General features: G+C 37.1%; 1 protein-coding gene and 2 non-coding genes across 3 annotated transcripts in view; all 3 read right to left on the bottom strand.

Moving 5' to 3' along the window:
* LOC133621842 (voltage-dependent T-type calcium channel subunit alpha-1I-like) overlaps positions 1 to 20,615 on the bottom strand; it is a 317,273-nt gene that overhangs the window by 57,342 nt on the left and 239,316 nt on the right. The window contains exons 25-27 of the mRNA XM_061984241.1: positions 19,404 to 19,596; positions 14,675 to 14,826; positions 9,101 to 9,210 (exon numbers count right to left, since the gene is read on the bottom strand). Coding sequence (XP_061840225.1) covers positions 9,101 to 9,210; positions 14,675 to 14,826; positions 19,404 to 19,596 — 455 coding nt within the window. The remainder of the gene's footprint in view (positions 1 to 9,100; positions 9,211 to 14,674; positions 14,827 to 19,403; positions 19,597 to 20,615) is intronic.
* Positions 446 to 518, bottom strand: trnar-ccu (transfer RNA arginine (anticodon CCU)). The gene has a single exon. It is a non-coding gene; the product is annotated as a tRNA-Arg (tRNA).
* On the bottom strand, positions 930 to 1,002 carry trnar-ccu (transfer RNA arginine (anticodon CCU)). Its single transcript has one exon. It is a non-coding gene; the product is annotated as a tRNA-Arg (tRNA).

Below are 20,615 nucleotides of genomic sequence, written 5' to 3'. Positions count from 1 at the left end.
AGACCAGTGCCTTATCCATTAGGCCACTGGGTCTCAGGACTCACTTGAACAAATTACAAAATCAACACAGAATATGTTCGACAATCGGGGTAATTTATTACTGTTTCCCGTTGTGGTCCTCCATCAAGCAAAACAAACTCTGAGAACCTTTCTCCAAAGAAAACAAAGACCAGGGGCACACAACATTCATCCGAAGGTTTAAAGGAGCGTCAAAGCAAAATATGACACTGGCCCACAATCTCTGGCTACAATCTATGAACAGAAGATCAGAATGTTAGTCTGTTTGGCCCGGGGGTTTTCCATCAAACAACACAAAGTGTTGAAAACTTTCTACAAAGTTAAAAAAAAAATGTCAGTGAAAAACTGTCATCTGAAGGCTTAGAAGAGCATCAATACAAAAGATGACAGTTGCCGACAATCCTTGACCAGAAATTTAAAGGATCACCACCCCAGATGGGACTCGAACCCACAATCCCTGGCTTAGGAGGCCAGTGCCTTATCCATTAGGCCACTGGGGCTCAGGACTCCGTCGAACAAATTACAAAATCGATTCAGAATATGTCCGACAACCGGGGGAATTTTTGACTGGTTCCCTTTGTGGTCCTCCATCAAGCAAAACAAACTCTGAGAACCTTTCTCCAACGTAAACAAAGACCAGGGGCACACAACATTCATCCGAAGGCTTAAAGGAGCGTCAAAGCAAAATATGACATTGGCTCACAATCTCTGGCTACAATATATGAACAGAAGATCAGAATGTGAGTCTGTTTGGTCCAGTGGTCCTCCATCAAACAACACAAAGTGTTTAAAACTTTCTACAAAGTAAAAAAAAAATGTCAGTGCAAAACTGTCATTCGAAGGCTTAGAAGAGCATCAAAGCAAAAGATGACAGTTGCCTATGATCCTTGACCAGACAAACAGAGGATCACCACCCCAGATGGGACTCGAACCCACAATCCCTGGCTTAGGAGGCCAGTGCCTTATCCATTAGGCCACTGGGGCACAGCATTTTCTTCAACAGGACTACAAAATCAATGCAGAATATGTTCGATAACCAGGGGAATTTTTGACTGTTTCCCCTTGTGGTCCTCCATCAAGCAAAACAAACTCTGGAGAATCTTTCTCCAAAGTAATCAACCAAGGCCACCGGGGGTACACAACATTCATCCGAAGGCTTAAAGGAGCGTCAAAACAAAATATGACATTGGCTCACAATTTCTGGCTACAATGTGTGAATAGAAGATCAGAATTTTAGTCTGTTTGGCCCAGTGGTCCTCCATCAAGTAACACAAAGTGAAGGGAATTAAAGCAAAAGATGGCAGTTGCCTACAATCCCTGGCTACGATCCTTGACCAGAAGATCAACAAAGCAAGGGTTGGGTTGTCAACAACAAAAGAACCAAATAATTGAAAGGCAGTGCCTTATCCGTTAGACCACTGGGAAACATTAACATTGCCAGAAGACCTACAAGTGTCACGTCGTCGTCGCATTTTGCTGCGTGGATCGTTCTCCCAGGATGCAGACGGAACTCCGGAGGCAAAGTGCAGGTGAGACAAATAATTTATTGTCCATGAAACAAAACAAAACAAAAATAAACAAAACAAGCATGCCTATACCACGAGAAGCTAACATAATAGCTAACAAGAAAAGCTTAGCATATGAACGGGCAAACCAAAGGCTAAGCTTAACTCAGGAATCAAATAAGTCGACGTCCTAACTTTTGCATGGAAGCATTTAAGAAAGCCAGACTGAGTGTGGTGAAAAACAGGAATAAGTAGCTCTCTGATTAGTGCCCAGGAGCAGGTGAGCGTCCCGAACACTAATCAGAGGCAGGTAAAAACTAATTTGCACCCATGGCAAATAAAACCTAACCCCAAGGGTGCTCAAAACAGGAACTGAGGGAGTCAAAAACTAAACAAACATGATCCGGGCAACGGATCATGACAACAAGAGCCAGAAAGCAAGATTTACAGTGACATTATTGTTTTCTCTAGGGTCCTTCATGAAACAAATCAGACTCGATTTGAAAGCTTAATGAGAACTTTATTTCTGTTTGGTGGAATAAGAAAATAAGATTTTTTTTTTCTCAAGAACACAACCATTGTGAGCACACATCATTTGAAGAGTGCAACTTAGTGGTATAACAGATTTGTAGCCACAACAGATGTGACTTGAACCCAAAATCCCTAGTGTCGGAGTCCAGTGCCTTTCCAATTGGGCCACTGGCGAGCTTTAATCCGATGAACATAACTAAAAAAAATCCACGCAGCATAAGTCCGCTAACAAGTGGAATTTTTATCTGCCCTGGTAGTCCTTCATCAAGTAAAACAAACTATTAAAACCTTTCTCCAAGGTATACAAACTAGACCACTGGGGTACATAATTGGCATCTGAAGGCTTAGAAGAGCATCAAAGCAAAAGATAACAGTGGCCCAAAATCCCTGGCCACAATTTTTGACCAGAAGTTCAACAAAGCAAAGGTTTGGCAGTTAAAAACAGAAGAACCAAAAATTTGGCAAATGGTACCTTATCAATTAGACCGGTGGTAGACATTATTGTCACCAGAAAGCCTACAAGAGCGAGAAAGCAAGATTCACAATGATTCTTTCGTTTTCCATTATGGCCCTTCAAAAAGCAAATCACACTCAATTTGGAAGCTTCATGGGCCTTTTTTCCCCGTTTAGTAGAAGAATAAGTTGGTAAGACAATTTTTTTTGTCAAGAACACAACAGGAAAGCAGTAAGACACTTGTAATGATTGGAGAGTGCAACTTAGCGATAAGACAGTTCTGTAGCCGAATGGGACTCCAACCCAACAAAGCAAAGGTTTGGCAGTCAAATCCATCCATCCATCCATCCATCTTCTTCCGCTTATCCGAGGTCGGGTCGCGGGGGCAGCACCCTAAGCAGGGAAGCCCAGACTTCCCTCTCCCCAGCCACTTTGTCCAGCTCTTCCTGTGGGACCCCGAGGCGTTCCCAGGCCAGCCGGGAGACATAGTCTTCCCAACGTGTCCTGGGTCTTCCCCGCGGCCTCCTACCGGTCGGACGTGCCCTAAACACCTCCCTAGGGAGGCGTTCGGGTGGCATCCTGACCAGATGCCCGAACCACCTCATCTGGCTCCTCTCGATGTGGAGGAGCAGCGGCTTTACTTTGATTTGATTTTACGTCTGATTTTGGCGGTCCGCTCCCTGTATGATCAGTGTCAGAGCTTGGTCCGCATTGCCGGCAGTAAGTCGGACCCGTTTCCAGTGAGGGTTGGACTCCGCCAAGGCTGCCCTTTGTCACCGATTCTGTTCATAACTTTTATGGACAGAATTTATAGGTGCAGTCAAGGCGTTGAGGGGATCTGGTTTGGTGGCTGCAGGATTAGGTCTCTGCTTTTTGCAGATGATGTGGTCCTGATGGCGTCATCTGGCCAGGATCTTCAGCTCTCACTGGATCGGTTCGCAGCCGAGTGTGAAGCGACTGGGATGAGAATCAGCACCTCCAAGTCCGAGTCCATGGTTCTCGCCCGGAAAAGGGTGGAGTGCCATCTCCGGGTTGGGGAGGAGATCTTGCCCCAAGTGGAGGAGTTCAAGTACCTCGGAGTCTTGTTCACGAGTGAGGGAAGAGTGGATCGTGAGATCGACAGGCGGATCGGTGCGGCGTCTTCAGTAATGCGGACGCTGTATCGATCCGTTGTGGTGAAGAAGGAGCTGAGCCGGAAGGCAAAGCTCTCAATTTACCGGTCGATCTACGTTCCCATCCTCACCTATGGTCATGAGCTTTGGGTTATGACCGAAAGGACAAGATCACGGGTACAGTCAAATACAAATGAACTAAAATTCAGAGGCCAGTGCATTATCCATTAGACCACTGGAAGACATTATTGTCACCAGAAGGCCTACAAGAGCAAGTCAGCCAGATTCACAGTAACCCTTTGGTTGTCTATGTTGTTCTTTCAAAAAGTAAATATAACGCGATTTGAAAGCTACCTGAGGCCTTTTTTTCTTTTTGGTAGAAAAAGTAAAGCATACTTTTCTTTCTCAAGTACACAACAGGGAAACAGTATTTGTTAGACACTTGTATCGACTGAAGAGTGCAACTACAGTTATGTAGCCACTCCGAATGGGAATTGATACCACAAACCCTGTCTTAAGAGGTCACCCCAGATGGGACTTGAACAAACAATGCCTGGCTTTAAAGGCCAGTGCCTTATCCATTAGGCCCCAAAGCTTTCAGTGACACGACAAGAACATAGACGGATCATAGCTCTGGTAGCCAGTGGAATTCTTGTCTATTTCCACTTTTGGTCCTTCATCAAGCAAAATAAACTGGATTTGGCCAAACCTAGACAAGAACAGAACTGCTACAAACACTTAGAAGTACTCATTGTCCTCATTTTATAGCTTTTACCCAAAATAGTTATTTGGCATAATTGGCACAGACAAGGAATTGGGGGACCGAACAACCTGGAGAAAAGCCTACTGTTGGATGTAGGATTTAAGGACAAAAAAAATGCAACTAAGCCTGAAAGAAGTTTAGATGTAATTCTTGTTCAAGTGCAGACCTCAGCTATAAACATGATTTGATTTGATAGACTACAAAAAAAAGATCACCACCCCAGATGGGACTCGAACCCACAATCCGTGGCTTAGGAGGCCAGTGCCTTATCCATTAGGCCACTGGAGCTCAGTACTTTACTCAACAGGAGTAGAAAATTAACGTAGGATGGGTAGGTGAACCAGTGGAATTTTTATCGATTTGCCCTGATGGTCTTCCATCAAATAAAACAAACTGTTGAAACCTTTCTCCAAGGTAAATAAACTAGACCACTGGGGTACACAACTGTCATCTGAAGGCTGAAGAGCATCAAAGTAGAAGATGACAGTGGCCCACAATCGCTGGCTACAATTCATGACCATAAGGTCAACAAAGCAAATAATTGGCGGTCAAAAACAAAGGAACCCATAATTCGGAGTGCCTTATCAATTGGACCACTGCTAGACATTACAATCGCCAGAAGGCCTACAAAAGTGAGAAAGCAAGATTTAATGGGACTCTTTCATTTTCTATGGTTGTTCTTCAAAAAGTAAATCAGACTTGATATGAAAGATTCATGAAGCTTTTTTTCTGTTGTGAAGATTGTTGTGTAATTGTGAAGACACTTGTATTAGATGAAAAGTGCAAATCCAGTTCTGTAACCACTTCAGATGGGACTTCTTACCCACAAACCCTGTCTTAAAAGGCCACCCCAGATCGGACTCAAACCCACAATCCCTGGTTTAGGAGGCCGGTGCCTTATCCATTAGGCCACTGGGGCCCAAAGTTTAGCAGACTAGCACTACAAATTCGACACAGCATAGGTCTCGTAGCCAGTGGCGTTCTTGTTTATTTCCTCTGATGTTCCTTCATCAAGCAAAAGAAACTGGATTTGTAAACTTTACAAAGCCTTTACCAGAAAAGAACAAAACTGGTAAAAACTCTGAAAAGTACCCATAGTCCGCATTTTATAGCTTTTTATAGCAAATTGGCATAATTTGCTCAGAAAAGGATCTTGGGCACCAAACAACCCATATAAAATCCTACTTTTGAAGGTTAGATTTAGGGGGGGAAAAATTGCAATAGATATCATTCTTGTTCGAGTGTAGACCTCAGCCATTACCACTGTTTTGATTTGATAGACTACAAAAAAAAGGATCACCACCCCAGATAGGACTCAAACCCACAACTCCTGGCTTAGGAGGCCAGTGCCTTATCCATCAGGCCACTGGAGCTCAGCACTCTACTTAACAGGTCCAGAAAATCGACGCAGGATAGTTAGGGGAACCAGTGGAATTTTTATCGGTTTGCCCTGATGGTCCTCCATCAAGCAAAACTATTGAAACATTTCTCAAAGGTAAACAAACTAGGCCACTGGGGCATACAACTGTCATCTGAAGGCTTAGAAGAGCATGAAAGTAGAAGATGACAGTGGCACACAATCCCTGGCTCCAATCCTTGACCAGAAGTTCAACAAAGCAAATGTTTGACGGTCAAAAACAAAAGAACCCGAAATTCAGAGGCTAGTGCCTTATCCATTAGACCACTGGTTGACATTAATATTGCCAGAAGGCCTACAAAAGCCAGAAAGCAAGATTTAACGGGACCCTTTGGTTTTCTAGTAGAAGATGACAGTGACCAACAATCCCTGAGCAGAAGTTGAACAAAGCAAAGGTTCAGCGATCAAAAACAAAAGAACCAAAAATTCTGAGGCCAGCGCCTACAAGAGCAAGAAAGCAAGATTTTACAATAATTCTGTGGTTTTCAATACTGGTCCTTTAAAAACAAAATCAGACTAATTTTAAAGTTGTATCATGCCTTTTTTTGTTTTGTAGAATAATAATAATAATAGATTTTATTTGTAAAAGGCACTTTACATTGAGCAAACAACCTCAAAGTGCTACAGTGTATTAAAACAATAAATAAATAAATAAAAGAAAAATAAATAAAAAGAAAAACTAGAACAGCCTTATAGCTAGAACTAGTATGCATATATCTAAAAAAAAAGAAGCTTTTTTTAAAAAAAAAAGAAGAAGTGTTTTTAAGCCTTTTTTAAAAGCATCCACAGTCTGTGGTGCCCTCAGTTGGTCAGGGAGAGCGTTCCACAGATTGGGAGCGGCGGAGCAGAATGCCCAGAATAAGTATGTAAGACAACATTTTCCGAAAGAACACAACAGCCATTGTGAAGACACTTGGTTTAACTTGAAACCACTTTAAAGTGACTTCAAACCCACGGACGGACCCTGATTCAGGAAGACAGTGCATTATCCGTCCGGCCACTGGAGCACACCAGGTTTAGGAACCTGACTAGAAAATTGTGCAACATTTTGTACTGCTGAAAGCAGGTATTGAAGAGTTTTTTGCGTGTTGGTATTAAAGTATCGATACTTTTGACAACCCTATGGTTGACACAGTCACACTGCAAAAACTGAAATCTAAGTAAGATTAAATATCTCAAATAAGGGTGATATTTGCTTATTTTCTGTCTGATAAGATAATTCTTCTCACTAAGCAGATTTTATGTTAGAGTGTTTTATTTGTTTTAAGTGTTTTGATCCTAAATGATCTCAGTAAGATATTACAGCTTGTAGCTGAGATTTGATGACCTATATTGAGTAAAACATGCTTGAAACTAGAATATCAACTGTTGCAAAGCTGTGTCATCAACACTCACAAGTATAAAACTACTTTTTTAAAGTAATCATTTCTTATTTCAAGCATGAAATAAAAAATCATGACTTTGACACAATTGTGTCTCATAATTAAAACTGATGACAGCCAAATGGACTTTGCTGTTTTATTTTCAATGAAACAATATAAAATATGTACTCTTATTGTAGTACAGTTGGCACAGTACAGCAAACTGACAGTTAATATTTAAACATGTGACATTTCAAACAATTTTGAACAGAAATAGTTCATGCACATTCAGATAAATTCTTCAAAGTTACCATCAAAAAAAAAATTGGCCGGGGGCCGGGCTGTATATATATATATATATATATATATATATATATATATATATATATATATATATATATATATATATATATATATATATATATATATTTCCTTGAGCACTAATTGACTGAAAGAGCACGCTTTTGGCACGATGATGTCATGTTATCGATGGAAAAATGCATTTCTAGACAATATGTTTTGCCTGAGCGGCTTGCAGACCCCGAGGGTAACAAGCGGTTGCCCTGTTGCCTTTCCATTAAGGAAAATAAAGTAGTTTTTACTATAAATGAGCTGGTTTCAAGAAATGTAATGCCAAGCGCACATCATTATGTCAAGATAATGGCACTAGCATTTACTTCATTTAAGAATATTTTTCAACATATTGAGAAAAAAGGTATCATATTTGTTTTTTTCTATCACGAAAAGTGCACTTGTTATTAGTGAGAATATACTTATTTTAAGGTATTTTGGGGTTCATTGAAGTTAGCTAATTAGGGACCGAGTCCCTTTGGGACAGAGGACCCTATTGAATTTCTAGCGTTTTATTATTATACCGCCGCCTCTTTGAGCTGTAATTTGACCCCCTTAACATGCTTCAAAACGCACCAAATTGGACACACACATCAGGACTGGCAAAAATTGCGATTTAATCAAAAAAACAAACCCCAAAACTCAAAATTGCGCTCTAGCGCCCCCTAGGAAGAAAACACAGACAAAACTGCCTGTAACTCCCAGTAGGAATGTCGTAGAGACATGAAACAAAAACCTCTATGTAGTAAAAATCAACAAGAAGTTTGCAATTCCCCCTTCAAAACAAAAGTTGAGTAAAAACAGTCACCTTTTTTCAAACATTATCTCCTCTGAGCGCGTTTGTGGTGTCGGCTTCAAATTAGCACAGGAGAGAGATTGAACCCTTTTGATTAAAAGTTGATGAAAGAGTTTAAATTCCTGCTCCGGTTTGGATTTTATGAGCCCTCAAAGTCGGTCCCGTCCATCGCTGCTTGCAGCTTTAATTTTACTTGTTTTGGAAAGTCTTGACAAGCCAAATTTTCTTGTTTTATTGGCAGATAATGTTGCTTAGTTCAAGTAAAATACCCCTCTTTTTTTTCTTTTTTTTTTCTTGTTTTTGAACACTGACTTTTTGCAGTGGCTTTTGCAGTCATACTTGGGCTACAAGGAGAGGCGGCAGGAAGTCAAGGGACTACAAAAGCTGCAGAAGGATTATACAAAAACAGGTTTCCTCAGCGCGCGTACACACTTCTAAAAATGGAGCAGCAGATGTAATAATAAATATTTCCAAAGAGGAAAATGTGAAGTAATATGCAGCAACAGCTGCTCCGCATGAATGCGAGCACCACGCCGTGCCGGACAGAAGAAGACTCACTCAATATTGATTCCATTAACATTCTATTTTCTGCACCTGCACAGCTTTAGCGTGGGTGTTTAAGAAAAAAAAATTCCACTCAAAAAGATGAAAACCCCCAAAATGTCACCACCAGTTTGTTCCCTGACTGCGGAGAAGACACGTTTGTCCAAATGCGTTAGTCACGCTTTGCTCACAAGGTTTGTCCATTTTCATTCTCCTATTCGAAGCGTATGTATTATTGTATTAGAGTACCTGTCTTTGAAGAAACGCCGGAACCCGAAGGCCACCAGCTTGAGCGTGGCTTCGATGACAAAGGTGGAGGTGAAGAAGTAGTTGCAGTACTTCAGCGCCGTTTCCAGAGACTGAAATAGGAAATTGCACGTTTTTATTCACTTGTTGGTGTTAGAATAATTGTTTCTAAGTTATCACAAAACTTCTTGAGTGCCAGGTGAGAAGCAAAAGCTGTCTTTGAGCCAACCAAGAGTAAGACTCGTAAAACTCCACTGTGTAGGGGAGGAAGCAAAATGAAGGTTTTCTGTTTCTTTCATGTATTGTAATCAACAGAAAGATATTGTTTTAACCCAAGGCAGGATCTGCCCAAGTTCCAGACGACCTCCTTTTGAACCTCCTTTTTCAACTGTTTTACGAACCTCTTTTGAACTGTTTTACGAACCTCTTTTTTAACTATTTTACGACCTTTTCTGTGAACTGTTTACGACCTTTTCTGTGAACTGTTTACGACCTTTTCTTTTGAACTGTTGTAAGCAAAGGCGATGGCTGTTTACGACCTCGTCCCTTGGAAGCAGCTGTTGTCATGTGGTCAGAGAAAGTCCAAATAAAGGGGGAGGCGTACAATCTTTTGGCAGAGCGTAATGACACTGTACAAGGGTACAGATGTCCAAACGTCTCTCCTCAAATTGAGCCAAATTTAATTCTGTCTCTGTTTAATTCTTTGCTTCTTGTCTTGTTTTAATAGATGTCATCAGTGTTTGAACCTGACAGTTGGAATGTCTTCTTTCGACAATTTTGGGTTCACAAACACCTTTTTGTGTCAGTGTGTACACATTAGCTCTGTCATGCTAACCAATAACGGCTTGAGAAGGTAATAACAATGCAGGCTAGTTTGTGTCTTTATTACAAAAGCTTTTTTTTGGACACTTAATGTATGTTATTGTTCTACATCAAATTATGCAGACAATTTCATTAAATGAAAATAAGTGAGCAAAATGTGTGTGTTTACAAATTCAGTGCACAGAAATTAATTGTCAAACATATCAGTTAAATAAAAACCAGTGAACAAAATTTCAGTGCAAAAAACATTTGAATAAAAAAAAAAATCAGTGTTAAAATTCAGTGTAAAAAATCAGTGTATAAAAGGTCAGTGCAAAAAAATCAGAGTATAAAAATTCAGTGTAAAGAAAATTTAATTGTATAAAAAATACTGTGAATAAAAAAATCTGTTTAAAAATTAAGAGTAAAAAAATAGTGTGTAAAAATATTCAGTGTTTAAAAATTTTTTTTTTTTTTTTTTTTTACACCTAATTCAGTGTAAAAAACTTATGTGTAAAAATTCTGTTTAGAAAAAAAACTGTGTCAAAATTCAGTGTAAAAAATTCAGTGTGTAGAAAGTCAGTCCAAAATAATTCAGTGTAAAGAAAAAATAAATGTATACAAAATTCAATGTCTAAATAATTCAGTGAAAAGAAATTCAGTGAATAAAAAAAATCTGTGTATAAAAATTCAGTGTAAAAAAATGTGTGTAAAAATATTCAGTGTTTAAAAATTAGGTGTAAAAATGTATAGAAATTCAGTGTAAAAAACGTACGTGTAAACATTCAGTGTAAAAATTCTGTTTAAAAAAAAAATCTGTCAAAATTCAGTGTAAAAAATTCAGTGCAAAATAATTCAGTGTATAAACATTCAGTGTAAAGAAAAATTAAATGTCTAAAAAATTCAGTTGATAAAAAAAATCTGTGTATAAAAATTCAGTGTAACAAATAGTGTAAAAATGTTCAGTGTTTAAAAATTAGGTGTAAAAAAATTCAGTGTATTAAATTTTAGTGTACAAAAATCAGTGTATAGAAATTCAATGTAAAAAACTTATATGTGTAAAAAAAATCAGTGCATTTAAATTCAGTGTAAAGATTCTGTTTAAAAAAAACAGTGTGAAAATTCAGTCTTAAGAAAATCAGTGTATAGAAATTCAGTGCAAAATAATTCAGTGTATAAACATTCAGTGTAAAGAAAAACTAAATGTCTAAAAAATTCAGCGGATAAAAAAAATCTGTTTAAAAATTAAGTGTAAAAAAATTAAGTGTAAAAATATTTATCGTTTAAAAATTAGGTGTAAAAAATTCAGTGTATTAAATTTTACTGTGCAAAAATCAGTGTGTAGAAATCCAGTGTAAAAAACTTCTGTGTAAAGATTCTGTGTATAGAAAGTCAGTGCAAAATAATTCAGTGTAAAGGAAAATTAAATGTCTAAAAAATTCAGTGAAAAAAATAGTGTGTAAAAATATTCAGTGTTTAAAAATTAGATGTGACAAAAATTCAGTGTATTACATTTTAGTGTACAAAAATCAGTGTATAGGAATTCAATGTAAAAAACTTATATGTGTAAAATATCAGTGCATATAAATTCAGTGTAAAAATTCTGTTTAAAAAAAAACTGTGTGAAAATTCAGTATAAAAATTCTGTTTAAAAAAAAAACTGTGTCAAAATTCAGTGTAAAAAATTCAGTGTATAGAAAGTCAGTCCAAAATAATTCAGTGTATCAACATTCAGTGTAAAGAAAAAATAAATGTATACAAAATTCAATGTCTAAAAAAATCAGTGAAAAAAAATTCAGTGAATTAAAAAAATCTGTGTATAAAAATTCAGTGTAAAAAATTGTGTGTAAAAATATTCAGTGTTTAAAAATTAGGTGTAAAAATGTATAGAAATTCAGTGTAAAAAACTTACGTGTAAACATTCAGTGTAAAAATTCTGTTAAAAAAAAAATCTGTGTCAAAATTCAGTGTAAAAAATTCAGTGCAAAATAATTCAGTGTATAAACATTCAGTGTAAAGAAAAATTAAATGTCGAAAACATTCAGTTGATAAAAAAAATCTGTGCATAAAAATTCAGTGTAAAAAATAGTGTGTAAAAATGTTCAGTGTTTAAAAATTAGGTGTAAAAAAAATTCAGTGTATTAAATTTTAGTGTACAAAAATCAGTGTATAGAAATTCAATGTTAAAAACTTATATGTGTAAAAAAAATCAGTGCATTTAAATTCAGTGTAAAGATTCTGTTTAAAAAAAACAGTGTGAAAATTCAGTCTTAAGAAAATTAGTGTGTAGAAATTCAGTGCAAAATAATTCAGTGTATAAACATTCAGTGTAAAGAAAAATTAAATGTCTAAAAAATTCAGCGGATAAAAAAAATCTGTTTAAAAATTAAGTGTAAAAATATTTATCGTTTAAAAAGTAGGTGTAAAAAATTCAGTGTATTAAATTTTACTGTGCAAAAATCAGTGTGTAGAAATCCAGTGTAAAAAACTTCTGTGTAAAGATTCTGTGTATAGAAAGTCAGTGCAAAATAATTCAGTGTAAAGGAAAATTAAATGTGTAAAAAATTAAATGTCTAAAAAATTCAGTGAAAAAAATAGTGTGTAAAAATGTTCAGTGTTTAAAAATTAGGTGTAAAAAAATTCAGTGTATTAAATTTTAGTGTACAAAAATCAGTGTATAGAAATTCAATGTAAAAAACTTATATGTGTAAAAAAAATCAGTGCATTTCAATTCAGTGTAAAGATTCTGTTTAAAAAAACAGTGTGAAAATTCAGTCTTAAGAAAATTAGTGTGTAGAAATTCAGTGCAAAATAATTCAGTGTATAAACATTCAGTGTAAAGAAAAATTAAATGTCTAAAAAATTCAGCGGATAAAAAAAATCTGTTTAAAAATTAAGTGTAAAAAAATTAAGTGTAAAAATATTTATCGTTTAAAAAGTAGGTGTAAAAAATTCAGTGTATTAAATTTTACTGTGCAAAAATCAGTGTGTAGAAATCCAGTGTAAAAAACTTCTGTGTAAAGATTCTGTGTATAGAAAGTCAGTGCAAAATAATTCAGTGTAAAGGAAAATTAAATGTGTAAAAAATTAAATGTCTAAAAAATTCAGTGAAAAAAATAGTGTGTAAAAATGTTCAGTGTTTAAAAATTAGGTGTAAAAAAATTCAGTGTATTAAATTTTAGTGTACAAAAATCAGTGTATAGAAATTCAATGTAAAAAACTTATATGTGTAAAAAAAATCAGTGCATTTCAATTCAGTGTAAAGATTCTGTTTAAAAAAACAGTGTGAAAATTCAGTCTTAAGAAAATTAGTGTGTAGAAATTCAGTGCAAAATAATTCAGTGTATAAACATTCAGTGTAAAGAAAAATTAAATGTCTAAAAAATTCAGCGGATAAAAAAAATCTGTTTAAAAATTAAGTGTAAAAAAATTAAGTGTAAAAATATTTATCGTTTAAAAAGTAGGTGTAAAAAATTCAGTGTATTAAATTTTACTGTGCAAAAATCAGTGTGTAGAAATCCAGTGTAAAAAACTTCTGTGTAAAGATTCTGTGTATAGAAAGTCAGTGCAAAATAATTCAGTGTAAAGGAAAATTAAATGTGTAAAAAATTAAATGTCTAAAAAATTCAGTGAAAAAAATAGTGTGTAAAAATGTTCAGTGTTTAAAAATTAGGTGTAAAAAAATTCAGTGTATTAAATTTTAGTGTACAAAAATCAGTGTATAGAAATTCAATGTAAAAAACTTATATGTGTAAAAAAAATCAGTGCATTTCAATTCAGTGTAAAGATTCTGTTTAAAAAAAACAGTGTGAAAATTCAGTCTTAAGAAAATCAGTGGATAGAAATTCAGTGCAAAATAATTCAGTGTATAAACATTAAGTGTAAAGAAAAATTAAATGTCTAAAAAATTCAGCGGATAAAAAAAATCTGTTTAAAAATTAAGTGTAAAAAAATTAAGTGTAAAAATATTTATCGTTTAAAAATTAGGTGTAAAAAATTCAGTGTATTAAATTTTACTGTGCAAAAATCAGTGTGTAGAAATCCAGTGTAAAAAACTTCTGTGTAAAGATTCTGTGTATAGAAAGTCAGTGCAAAATAATTCAGTGTAAAGGAAAATTAAATGTGTAAAAAATTAAATGTCTAAAAAATTCAGTGAAAAAAATTGTGTGTAAAAATATTCAGTGCTTAAAAATTAGATGTGACAAAAATTCAGTGTATTACATTTTAGTGTACAAAAATCAGTGTATAGGAATGCAATGTAAAAAACTTATATGTGTAAAATATCAGTGCATATAAATTCAGTGTAAAAATTCTGTTTAAAAAAAACAGTGTGAAAATTCAGTCTAAAATCAGTTTATAGAAAAATCTGTGGATAAAAAAATGTGTGTAGAAATTTTCAGTGGGGTTTTTTTTTTACACAGAATTTCTATACAGTGATTTTTAGCAATAAAGACACTAATTTAACTCCAATAAAAAAAACAATACAGAAAAGTATAATTTAAAGTTTCGTTTTAGGTCAATGGAACGCAGTGGTCTTGAAAAATAAGCTAAATGAGTACAACTAAGGCTGCTCATGTTAAAGTTGGGTCGTGCTAATGCTAGGCTAACTAGCCGCTACAGCTAGTTCCAGCTAGCAGTGTCCACCATCAAGAAGCTTCTCTTTGATACGTGACTCAGTTCATTCCAGACATGCTAATAGCTTGCCTAAGCAATTAGTTGTACTTTAAAAACTGTGCATTATTTCTGTGGACCCCTTCAGCAACACGGAAGGCTGACCTGCGGCTGGCTGTAGTGCTCCAGGGACATGGTGATGACGTTGATGCAGATGATGAAGGTGATGACCAGGTCCAGGTAGTGGCTGGTGCACAGCGTGTGGATGGCCAGGCGGGCTGGGCCGTACGATGCATAGTAGGGAAGCTTCTGGGCCTCTGGGTTCAAAGTGAGACGTCAGAAGACACACCATAAAGTAAACAAACGGGACATTCGTGAATACGAGGCTAATTACCACATCACATCATACCATAGCGTTGTTGTTAGCATTCCTAGTCGACAGTATTATAAACCATAATAGATAGCATTGTTTTTAGCATGAGTGTTGCGAGACCACAGATTTGAAGGACTGTTGCTGATCGTCATAGGTAACATTATTTTGGTACACAGTTTTGTTGGACTGTTTTTTGCATTAGCGTTCCCAGTCCAACGTTTTGAAAGATGGTTGCCGACTGTTAAAATTAGCATTAGAGTCCTTAGTCCACAGTTTTGACGGACTATTGTCAAACATCGTTGTTAGCATTGTTTTAGCAATAGCATGCCGAGCCCCCAGTTTTGACGGACTGTTGCGAACCATCATAGTTAGCATTATTTTGGGCATTAGCATTCCTAGTCCACAGTTTTGAAGGACTATTGTCAACCATTAGAGTTAGCATTAGTTTTAGTTTTAGCATTCCTAGCCCAGAGTTTTGATGGACTATTGTCGACCATCATAGTTAGCGATGTTTTTAACATGAGCATTTCTAGCCCACAGTTTAGACAGACTGTTGCCGACCGTCATAGTTAGCATTGTTTACAGCATTAGCATGCCTAGTGTGCAGTTTTGTTGGACTATTTTTAGCATTAGCATTCCGAGTCCACAGTCCAACCGTCATATTTACCATTATTTTCTGCAATTGAGTTACTACACCACAGTTTTGACGGACTATTGTCAACCATCATAGTTAGCATTACATTTAGCAGTATCATTCCTAGTCAACAGTTTTGACGGACTGTTACGGGCCGTCACAAATAGCATTGTGTTTAGCATTAGCATTCCTAGCCCACAGTTTTGGCGGACTATTGTCGAACATCAAGGTTAGCATTGTTTTTAACGTGAAGATTCCTAGCCCACAGTTTGGACAGACTGTTGCCGACCGTCATAGTTAGCATTATTTTGGGCATTAGCATTCCTAGTCAACAGTTTTGAAGGACTATTGTCAACCATTAGAGTTAGCATTGTTTTTAGTATTAGCATTCCTAGCCCAGGGTTTTGATGGACTATTGTCGACCATCTCAGTTAGCGATGTTTTTAACATGAGCATTTTTAGCCCACAGTTTAGACAGACTGTTGCCGACCGTCATAGTTAGCATTGTTTAAAGCATTAGCATTTTGTTGGACTATTTTTAGCATTAGCATTCAGAGTCCACAGTTCTGACAACTGTTGCCGACTGTCATATTTACCATTATTTTCAGCTATTGAGTTCCTAGACCACAGTTTTGACGGACTATTGTCAACCATCATAGCTAGCATTATATTTAGCAGTAGCATTCCTAGCCCTAAGTTTTGACAGACTATTACGGGCCGTCACAAATAGCATTGTGTTTAGCATTAGCATTCCTAGCCCACAGTTTTGGCGGACTATTGTCGAACATCAAGGTTAGCATTGTTTTTAACGTGAAGATTCCTAGCCCACAGTTTGGACAGACTGTTGCCGACCGTCATAGTTAGCATTATTTTGGGCATTAGCATTCCTAGTCAACAGTTTTGAAGGACTATTGTCAACCATTAGAGTTAGCATTGTTTTTAGTATTAGCATTCCTAGCCCAGGGTTTTGATGGACTATTGTCGACCATCTCAGTTAGCGATGTTTTTAACATGAGCATTTTTAGCCCACAGTTTAGACAGACTGTTGCCGACCGTCATAGTTAGCATTGTTTAAAGCATTAGCATTTTGTTGGACTATTTTTAGCATTAGCATTCAGAGTCCACAGTTCTGACAACTGTTGCCGACTGTCATATTTACCATTATTTTCAGCTATTGAGTTCCTAGACCACAGTTTTGACGGACTATTGTCAACCATCATAGCTAGCATTATATTTAGCAGTAGCATTCCTAGCCCTAAGTTTTGACAGACTATTACGGGCCGTCACAAATAGCATTGTGTTTAGCATTAGCATTCCTAGCCCACAGTTTTGGCGGACTATTGTCGAACATCAAGGTTAGCATTGTTTTTAACGTGAAGATTCCTAGCCCACAGTTTGGACAGACTGTTGCCGACCGTCATAGTTAGCATTATTTTGGGCATTAGCATTCCTAGTCAACAGTTTTGAAGGACTATTGTCAACCATTAGAGTTAGCATTATTTTTAGTATTAGCATTCCTAGCCCAGGGTTTTGATGGACTATTGTCGACCATCTCAGTTAGCGATGTTTTTAACATGAGCATTTTTAGCCCACAGTTTAGACAGACTGTTGCCGACCGTCATAGTTAGCATTGTTTAAAGCATTAGCATTTTGTTGGACTATTTTTAGCATTAGCATTCAGAGTCCACAGTTCTGACAACTGTTGCCGACTGTCATATTTACCATTATTTTCAGCTATTGAGTTCCTAGACCACAGTTTTGGCGGACTATTGTCAACCATCATAGCTAGCATTATATTTAGCAGTAGCATTCCTAGCCCACAGTTTTGACAGACTGTTACGGGCCGTCACAAATAGCATTGTGTTTAGCATTAGCATTCCTAGCCCACAGTTTTGGCGGACTATTGTCGAACATCAAGGTTAGCATTGTTTTTAACGTGAAGATTCCTAGCCCACAGTTTGGACAGACTGTGGCCGACCGTCATAGTTAGCATTATTTTGGGCATTAGCATTCCTAGTCCACAGTTTTGAAGGACTATTGTCAACCATTAGAGTTAGCATTGTTTTTAGTATTAGCATTCCTAGCCCAGGGTTTTGATGGACTATTGTCGACCATCTCAGTTAGCGATGTTTTTAACATGAGCATTTTTAGCCCACAGTTTAGACAGACTGTTGCCGACCGTCATAGTTAGCATTGTTTAAAGCATTAGCATTTTGTTGGACTATTTTTTGCATTATCATTCAGAGTCCACAGTTCTGACAACTGTTGCCGACTGTCATATTTACCATTATTTTCAGCAATTGAGTTCCTAGACCACAGTTTTGACGGACTATTGTCAACCATCATAGTTAGCATTACATTTAGCAGTATCATTCCTAGCCCACAGTTTTGACAGACTGTTACGGGCCGTCACAAATAGCATTGTGTTTAGCATTGGCATTCCTAGCCCACAGTTTTTGTCGAACATCAAGGTTAGCATTGTTTTTAACGTGAAGATTCCTAGCCCACAGTTTGGACAGACTGTTGCCGACCGTCATAGTTAGCATTATTTTGGGCATTAGCATTCCTAGTCCACAGTTTTGAAGGACTATTGTCAACCATTAGAGTTAGCATTGTTTTTAGTATTAGCATTCCTAGCCCAGGGTTTTGATGGACTATTGTCGACCATCTCAGTTAGCGATGTTTTTAACATGCGCATTTTTAGCCCACAGTTTAGACAGACTGTTGCCGACCGTCGTAGTTAGCATTGTTTAAAGTATTAGCATTTTATTGGACTATTTTTAGCATTAGCATTCAGAGTCCACAGTTCTGACAACTGTTGCCGACTGTCATATTTACCATTATTTTCAGCAATTGAGTTCCTAGACCACAGTTTTGACGGACTATTGTCAACCATCATAGCTAGCATTATATTTAGCAGTAGCATTCCTAGCCCACAGTTTTGACAGACTGTTACGGGCCGTCACAAATAGCATTGTGTTTAGCATTAGCATTCCTAGCCCACAGTTTTGGCGGACTATTGTCGAACATCAAGGTTAGCATTGTTTTTAACGTGAAGATTCCTAGCCCACAGTTTGGACAGACTGTTGCCGACCGCCATAGTTAGCATTATTTTGGGTATTAGCATTCCTAGTCAACAGTTTTGAAGGACTATTGTCAACCATTAGAGTTAGCATTGTTTTTAGTATTAGCATTCCTAGCCCAGGGTTTTGATGGACTGTTGTCGACAAAGCATTAGCATTTTGTTGGACTATTTTTAGCATTAGCATTCCGAGTCCACAGTTCTGACAACTGTTGCCGACTGTCATATTTACCATTATTTTCAGCAATTGAGTTCCTAGACCACAGTTTTGACGAACTATTGTCAACCATCATAGCTAGCATTATATTTAGCAGTAGCATTCCTAGCCCACAGTTTTGACAGACTGTTACGGGCCGTCACAAATAGCATTGTGTTTAGCATTAGCATTCCTAGCCCACAGTTTTGGCGGACTATTGTCGAACATCAAGGTTAGCATTGTTTTTAACGTGAAGGTTCCTAGCCCACAGTTTTGGCGGACTATTGTCGAACATCAAGGTTAGCATTGTTTTTAACGTGAAGATTCCTAGCCCACAGTTTGGACAGACTGTTGCCGACCGTCATAGTTAGCATTATTTTGGGCATTAGCATTCCTAGTCCACAGTTTTGGAGGACTATTGTCAATCATTATAGTTAGCATTGTTTTTAGCATTAGCATTCCTTGTCCGCAATTTTGTCAGACTGATGCCGACCGTCATAGTTAGCATTGTTTTTAGCCTTAGCATTCCTTGTCCGCAGTTTTGTCAGACTGATTCCGATCGTCATAGTTAGTATTGTTTTTAGTCCTCCATCAAACCATGACGCTTACTCCTCCTCTTCTTCTCCATGCGGCGCTGGCGCTTCTCCTCGCGCCGCCGCGCCTCCTCCACCTCCTGGTGTTGCCGACACTTGTGGAAGTTCTCCACCACCACGCCCACGAACATGTTGAGCACGAAGAAGCTGACGATGAGCAGGAAGGAGATGAAGTAGAGCAGCATCCACGGGCTGGTGTTGGTCGCCGGCTGCGGGGCGGCCACAACAACAACAACAAGGGAAAAGGGGGAATGAAGTCGGCGCGTTGCTTTTTCTTTGGCTTTTTGAGGAGCGTTTGGCAATGACTCACAATCCAAGCATCGGTATGCGCGCCCTCGCTTGATAGTTAGCATTTTGTAATCTATCGCAGGGCTGTCGAAACTAGAGATGTCCGATAATATCGGCCAGTAAATGCGTTAAAATGTAATATCGGAAATTATCGTATCGTTTTTTTATTATCTGTATCGTTTTTTAAATTTATTTATTTATTTATTTATTTTATTTATTTATTTATTTAATTAAATCAACATAAAAAACACAAGATACACTTACAATTAGTGCACCAACCCAAAAAACCTCCCTCCCCCATTTACACTCATTCACACTCATTCACACTAAAGGGTTGTTTCTTTCTGTTATTAATATTCTGGTTCCTACATTATATATCAATATATATCAATACAGTCTGCAAGGGATACAGTCCGTAAGCACACATGATTGTGCGTGCTGCTGGTTAATTTGACTAATTTTCATTAATTACTAGTTTCTATGTAACTGTTTTTATATTGTTTTACTTTCTTTTTTATTCAAGAAAATGTTTTCAATTTATTTATCTTATTTTATAAATTGTTTTAAAAGTACCTGTCATGTCTGTGTAATCATGTTTTGTTTTAAGCCATGTTTTGTTTAGTTATTGGACTCTTTAGTTTCTGGCTTTTCACTCCCTTGTCTTGTTTCCATGATTACCCATTAGTTTCACCTGTTCCACGTTTGGACTCATTGTGCACTCTTGTTTGTCACCATAGCAACCCATTAGTTTTCACCTGTCACGTCACGCACCTGTTTCACATTTTGAGTCACGCACCTGTTTTCGTTAATCATGTCTGTAGTATTTAAGTTCATTGTTTTTCAGTTTGTCTTTCTGGTGACATCCCCACATTTATGCTCTGCACATTTCTGACTCTTTTTTCATGTCCATCGTTCACGCTGCTCCTTTTTGTCCATGCCA

The sequence above is a fragment of the Nerophis lumbriciformis genome, linkage group LG25 (assembly GCF_033978685.3).
Source record: "Nerophis lumbriciformis linkage group LG25, RoL_Nlum_v2.1, whole genome shotgun sequence".
Lineage (NCBI taxonomy): Eukaryota > Metazoa > Chordata > Actinopteri > Syngnathiformes > Syngnathidae > Nerophis > Nerophis lumbriciformis.
Note: the sequence above shows the minus strand (reverse complement) of the source record. Positions and strands in the feature narration are given on the sequence as shown.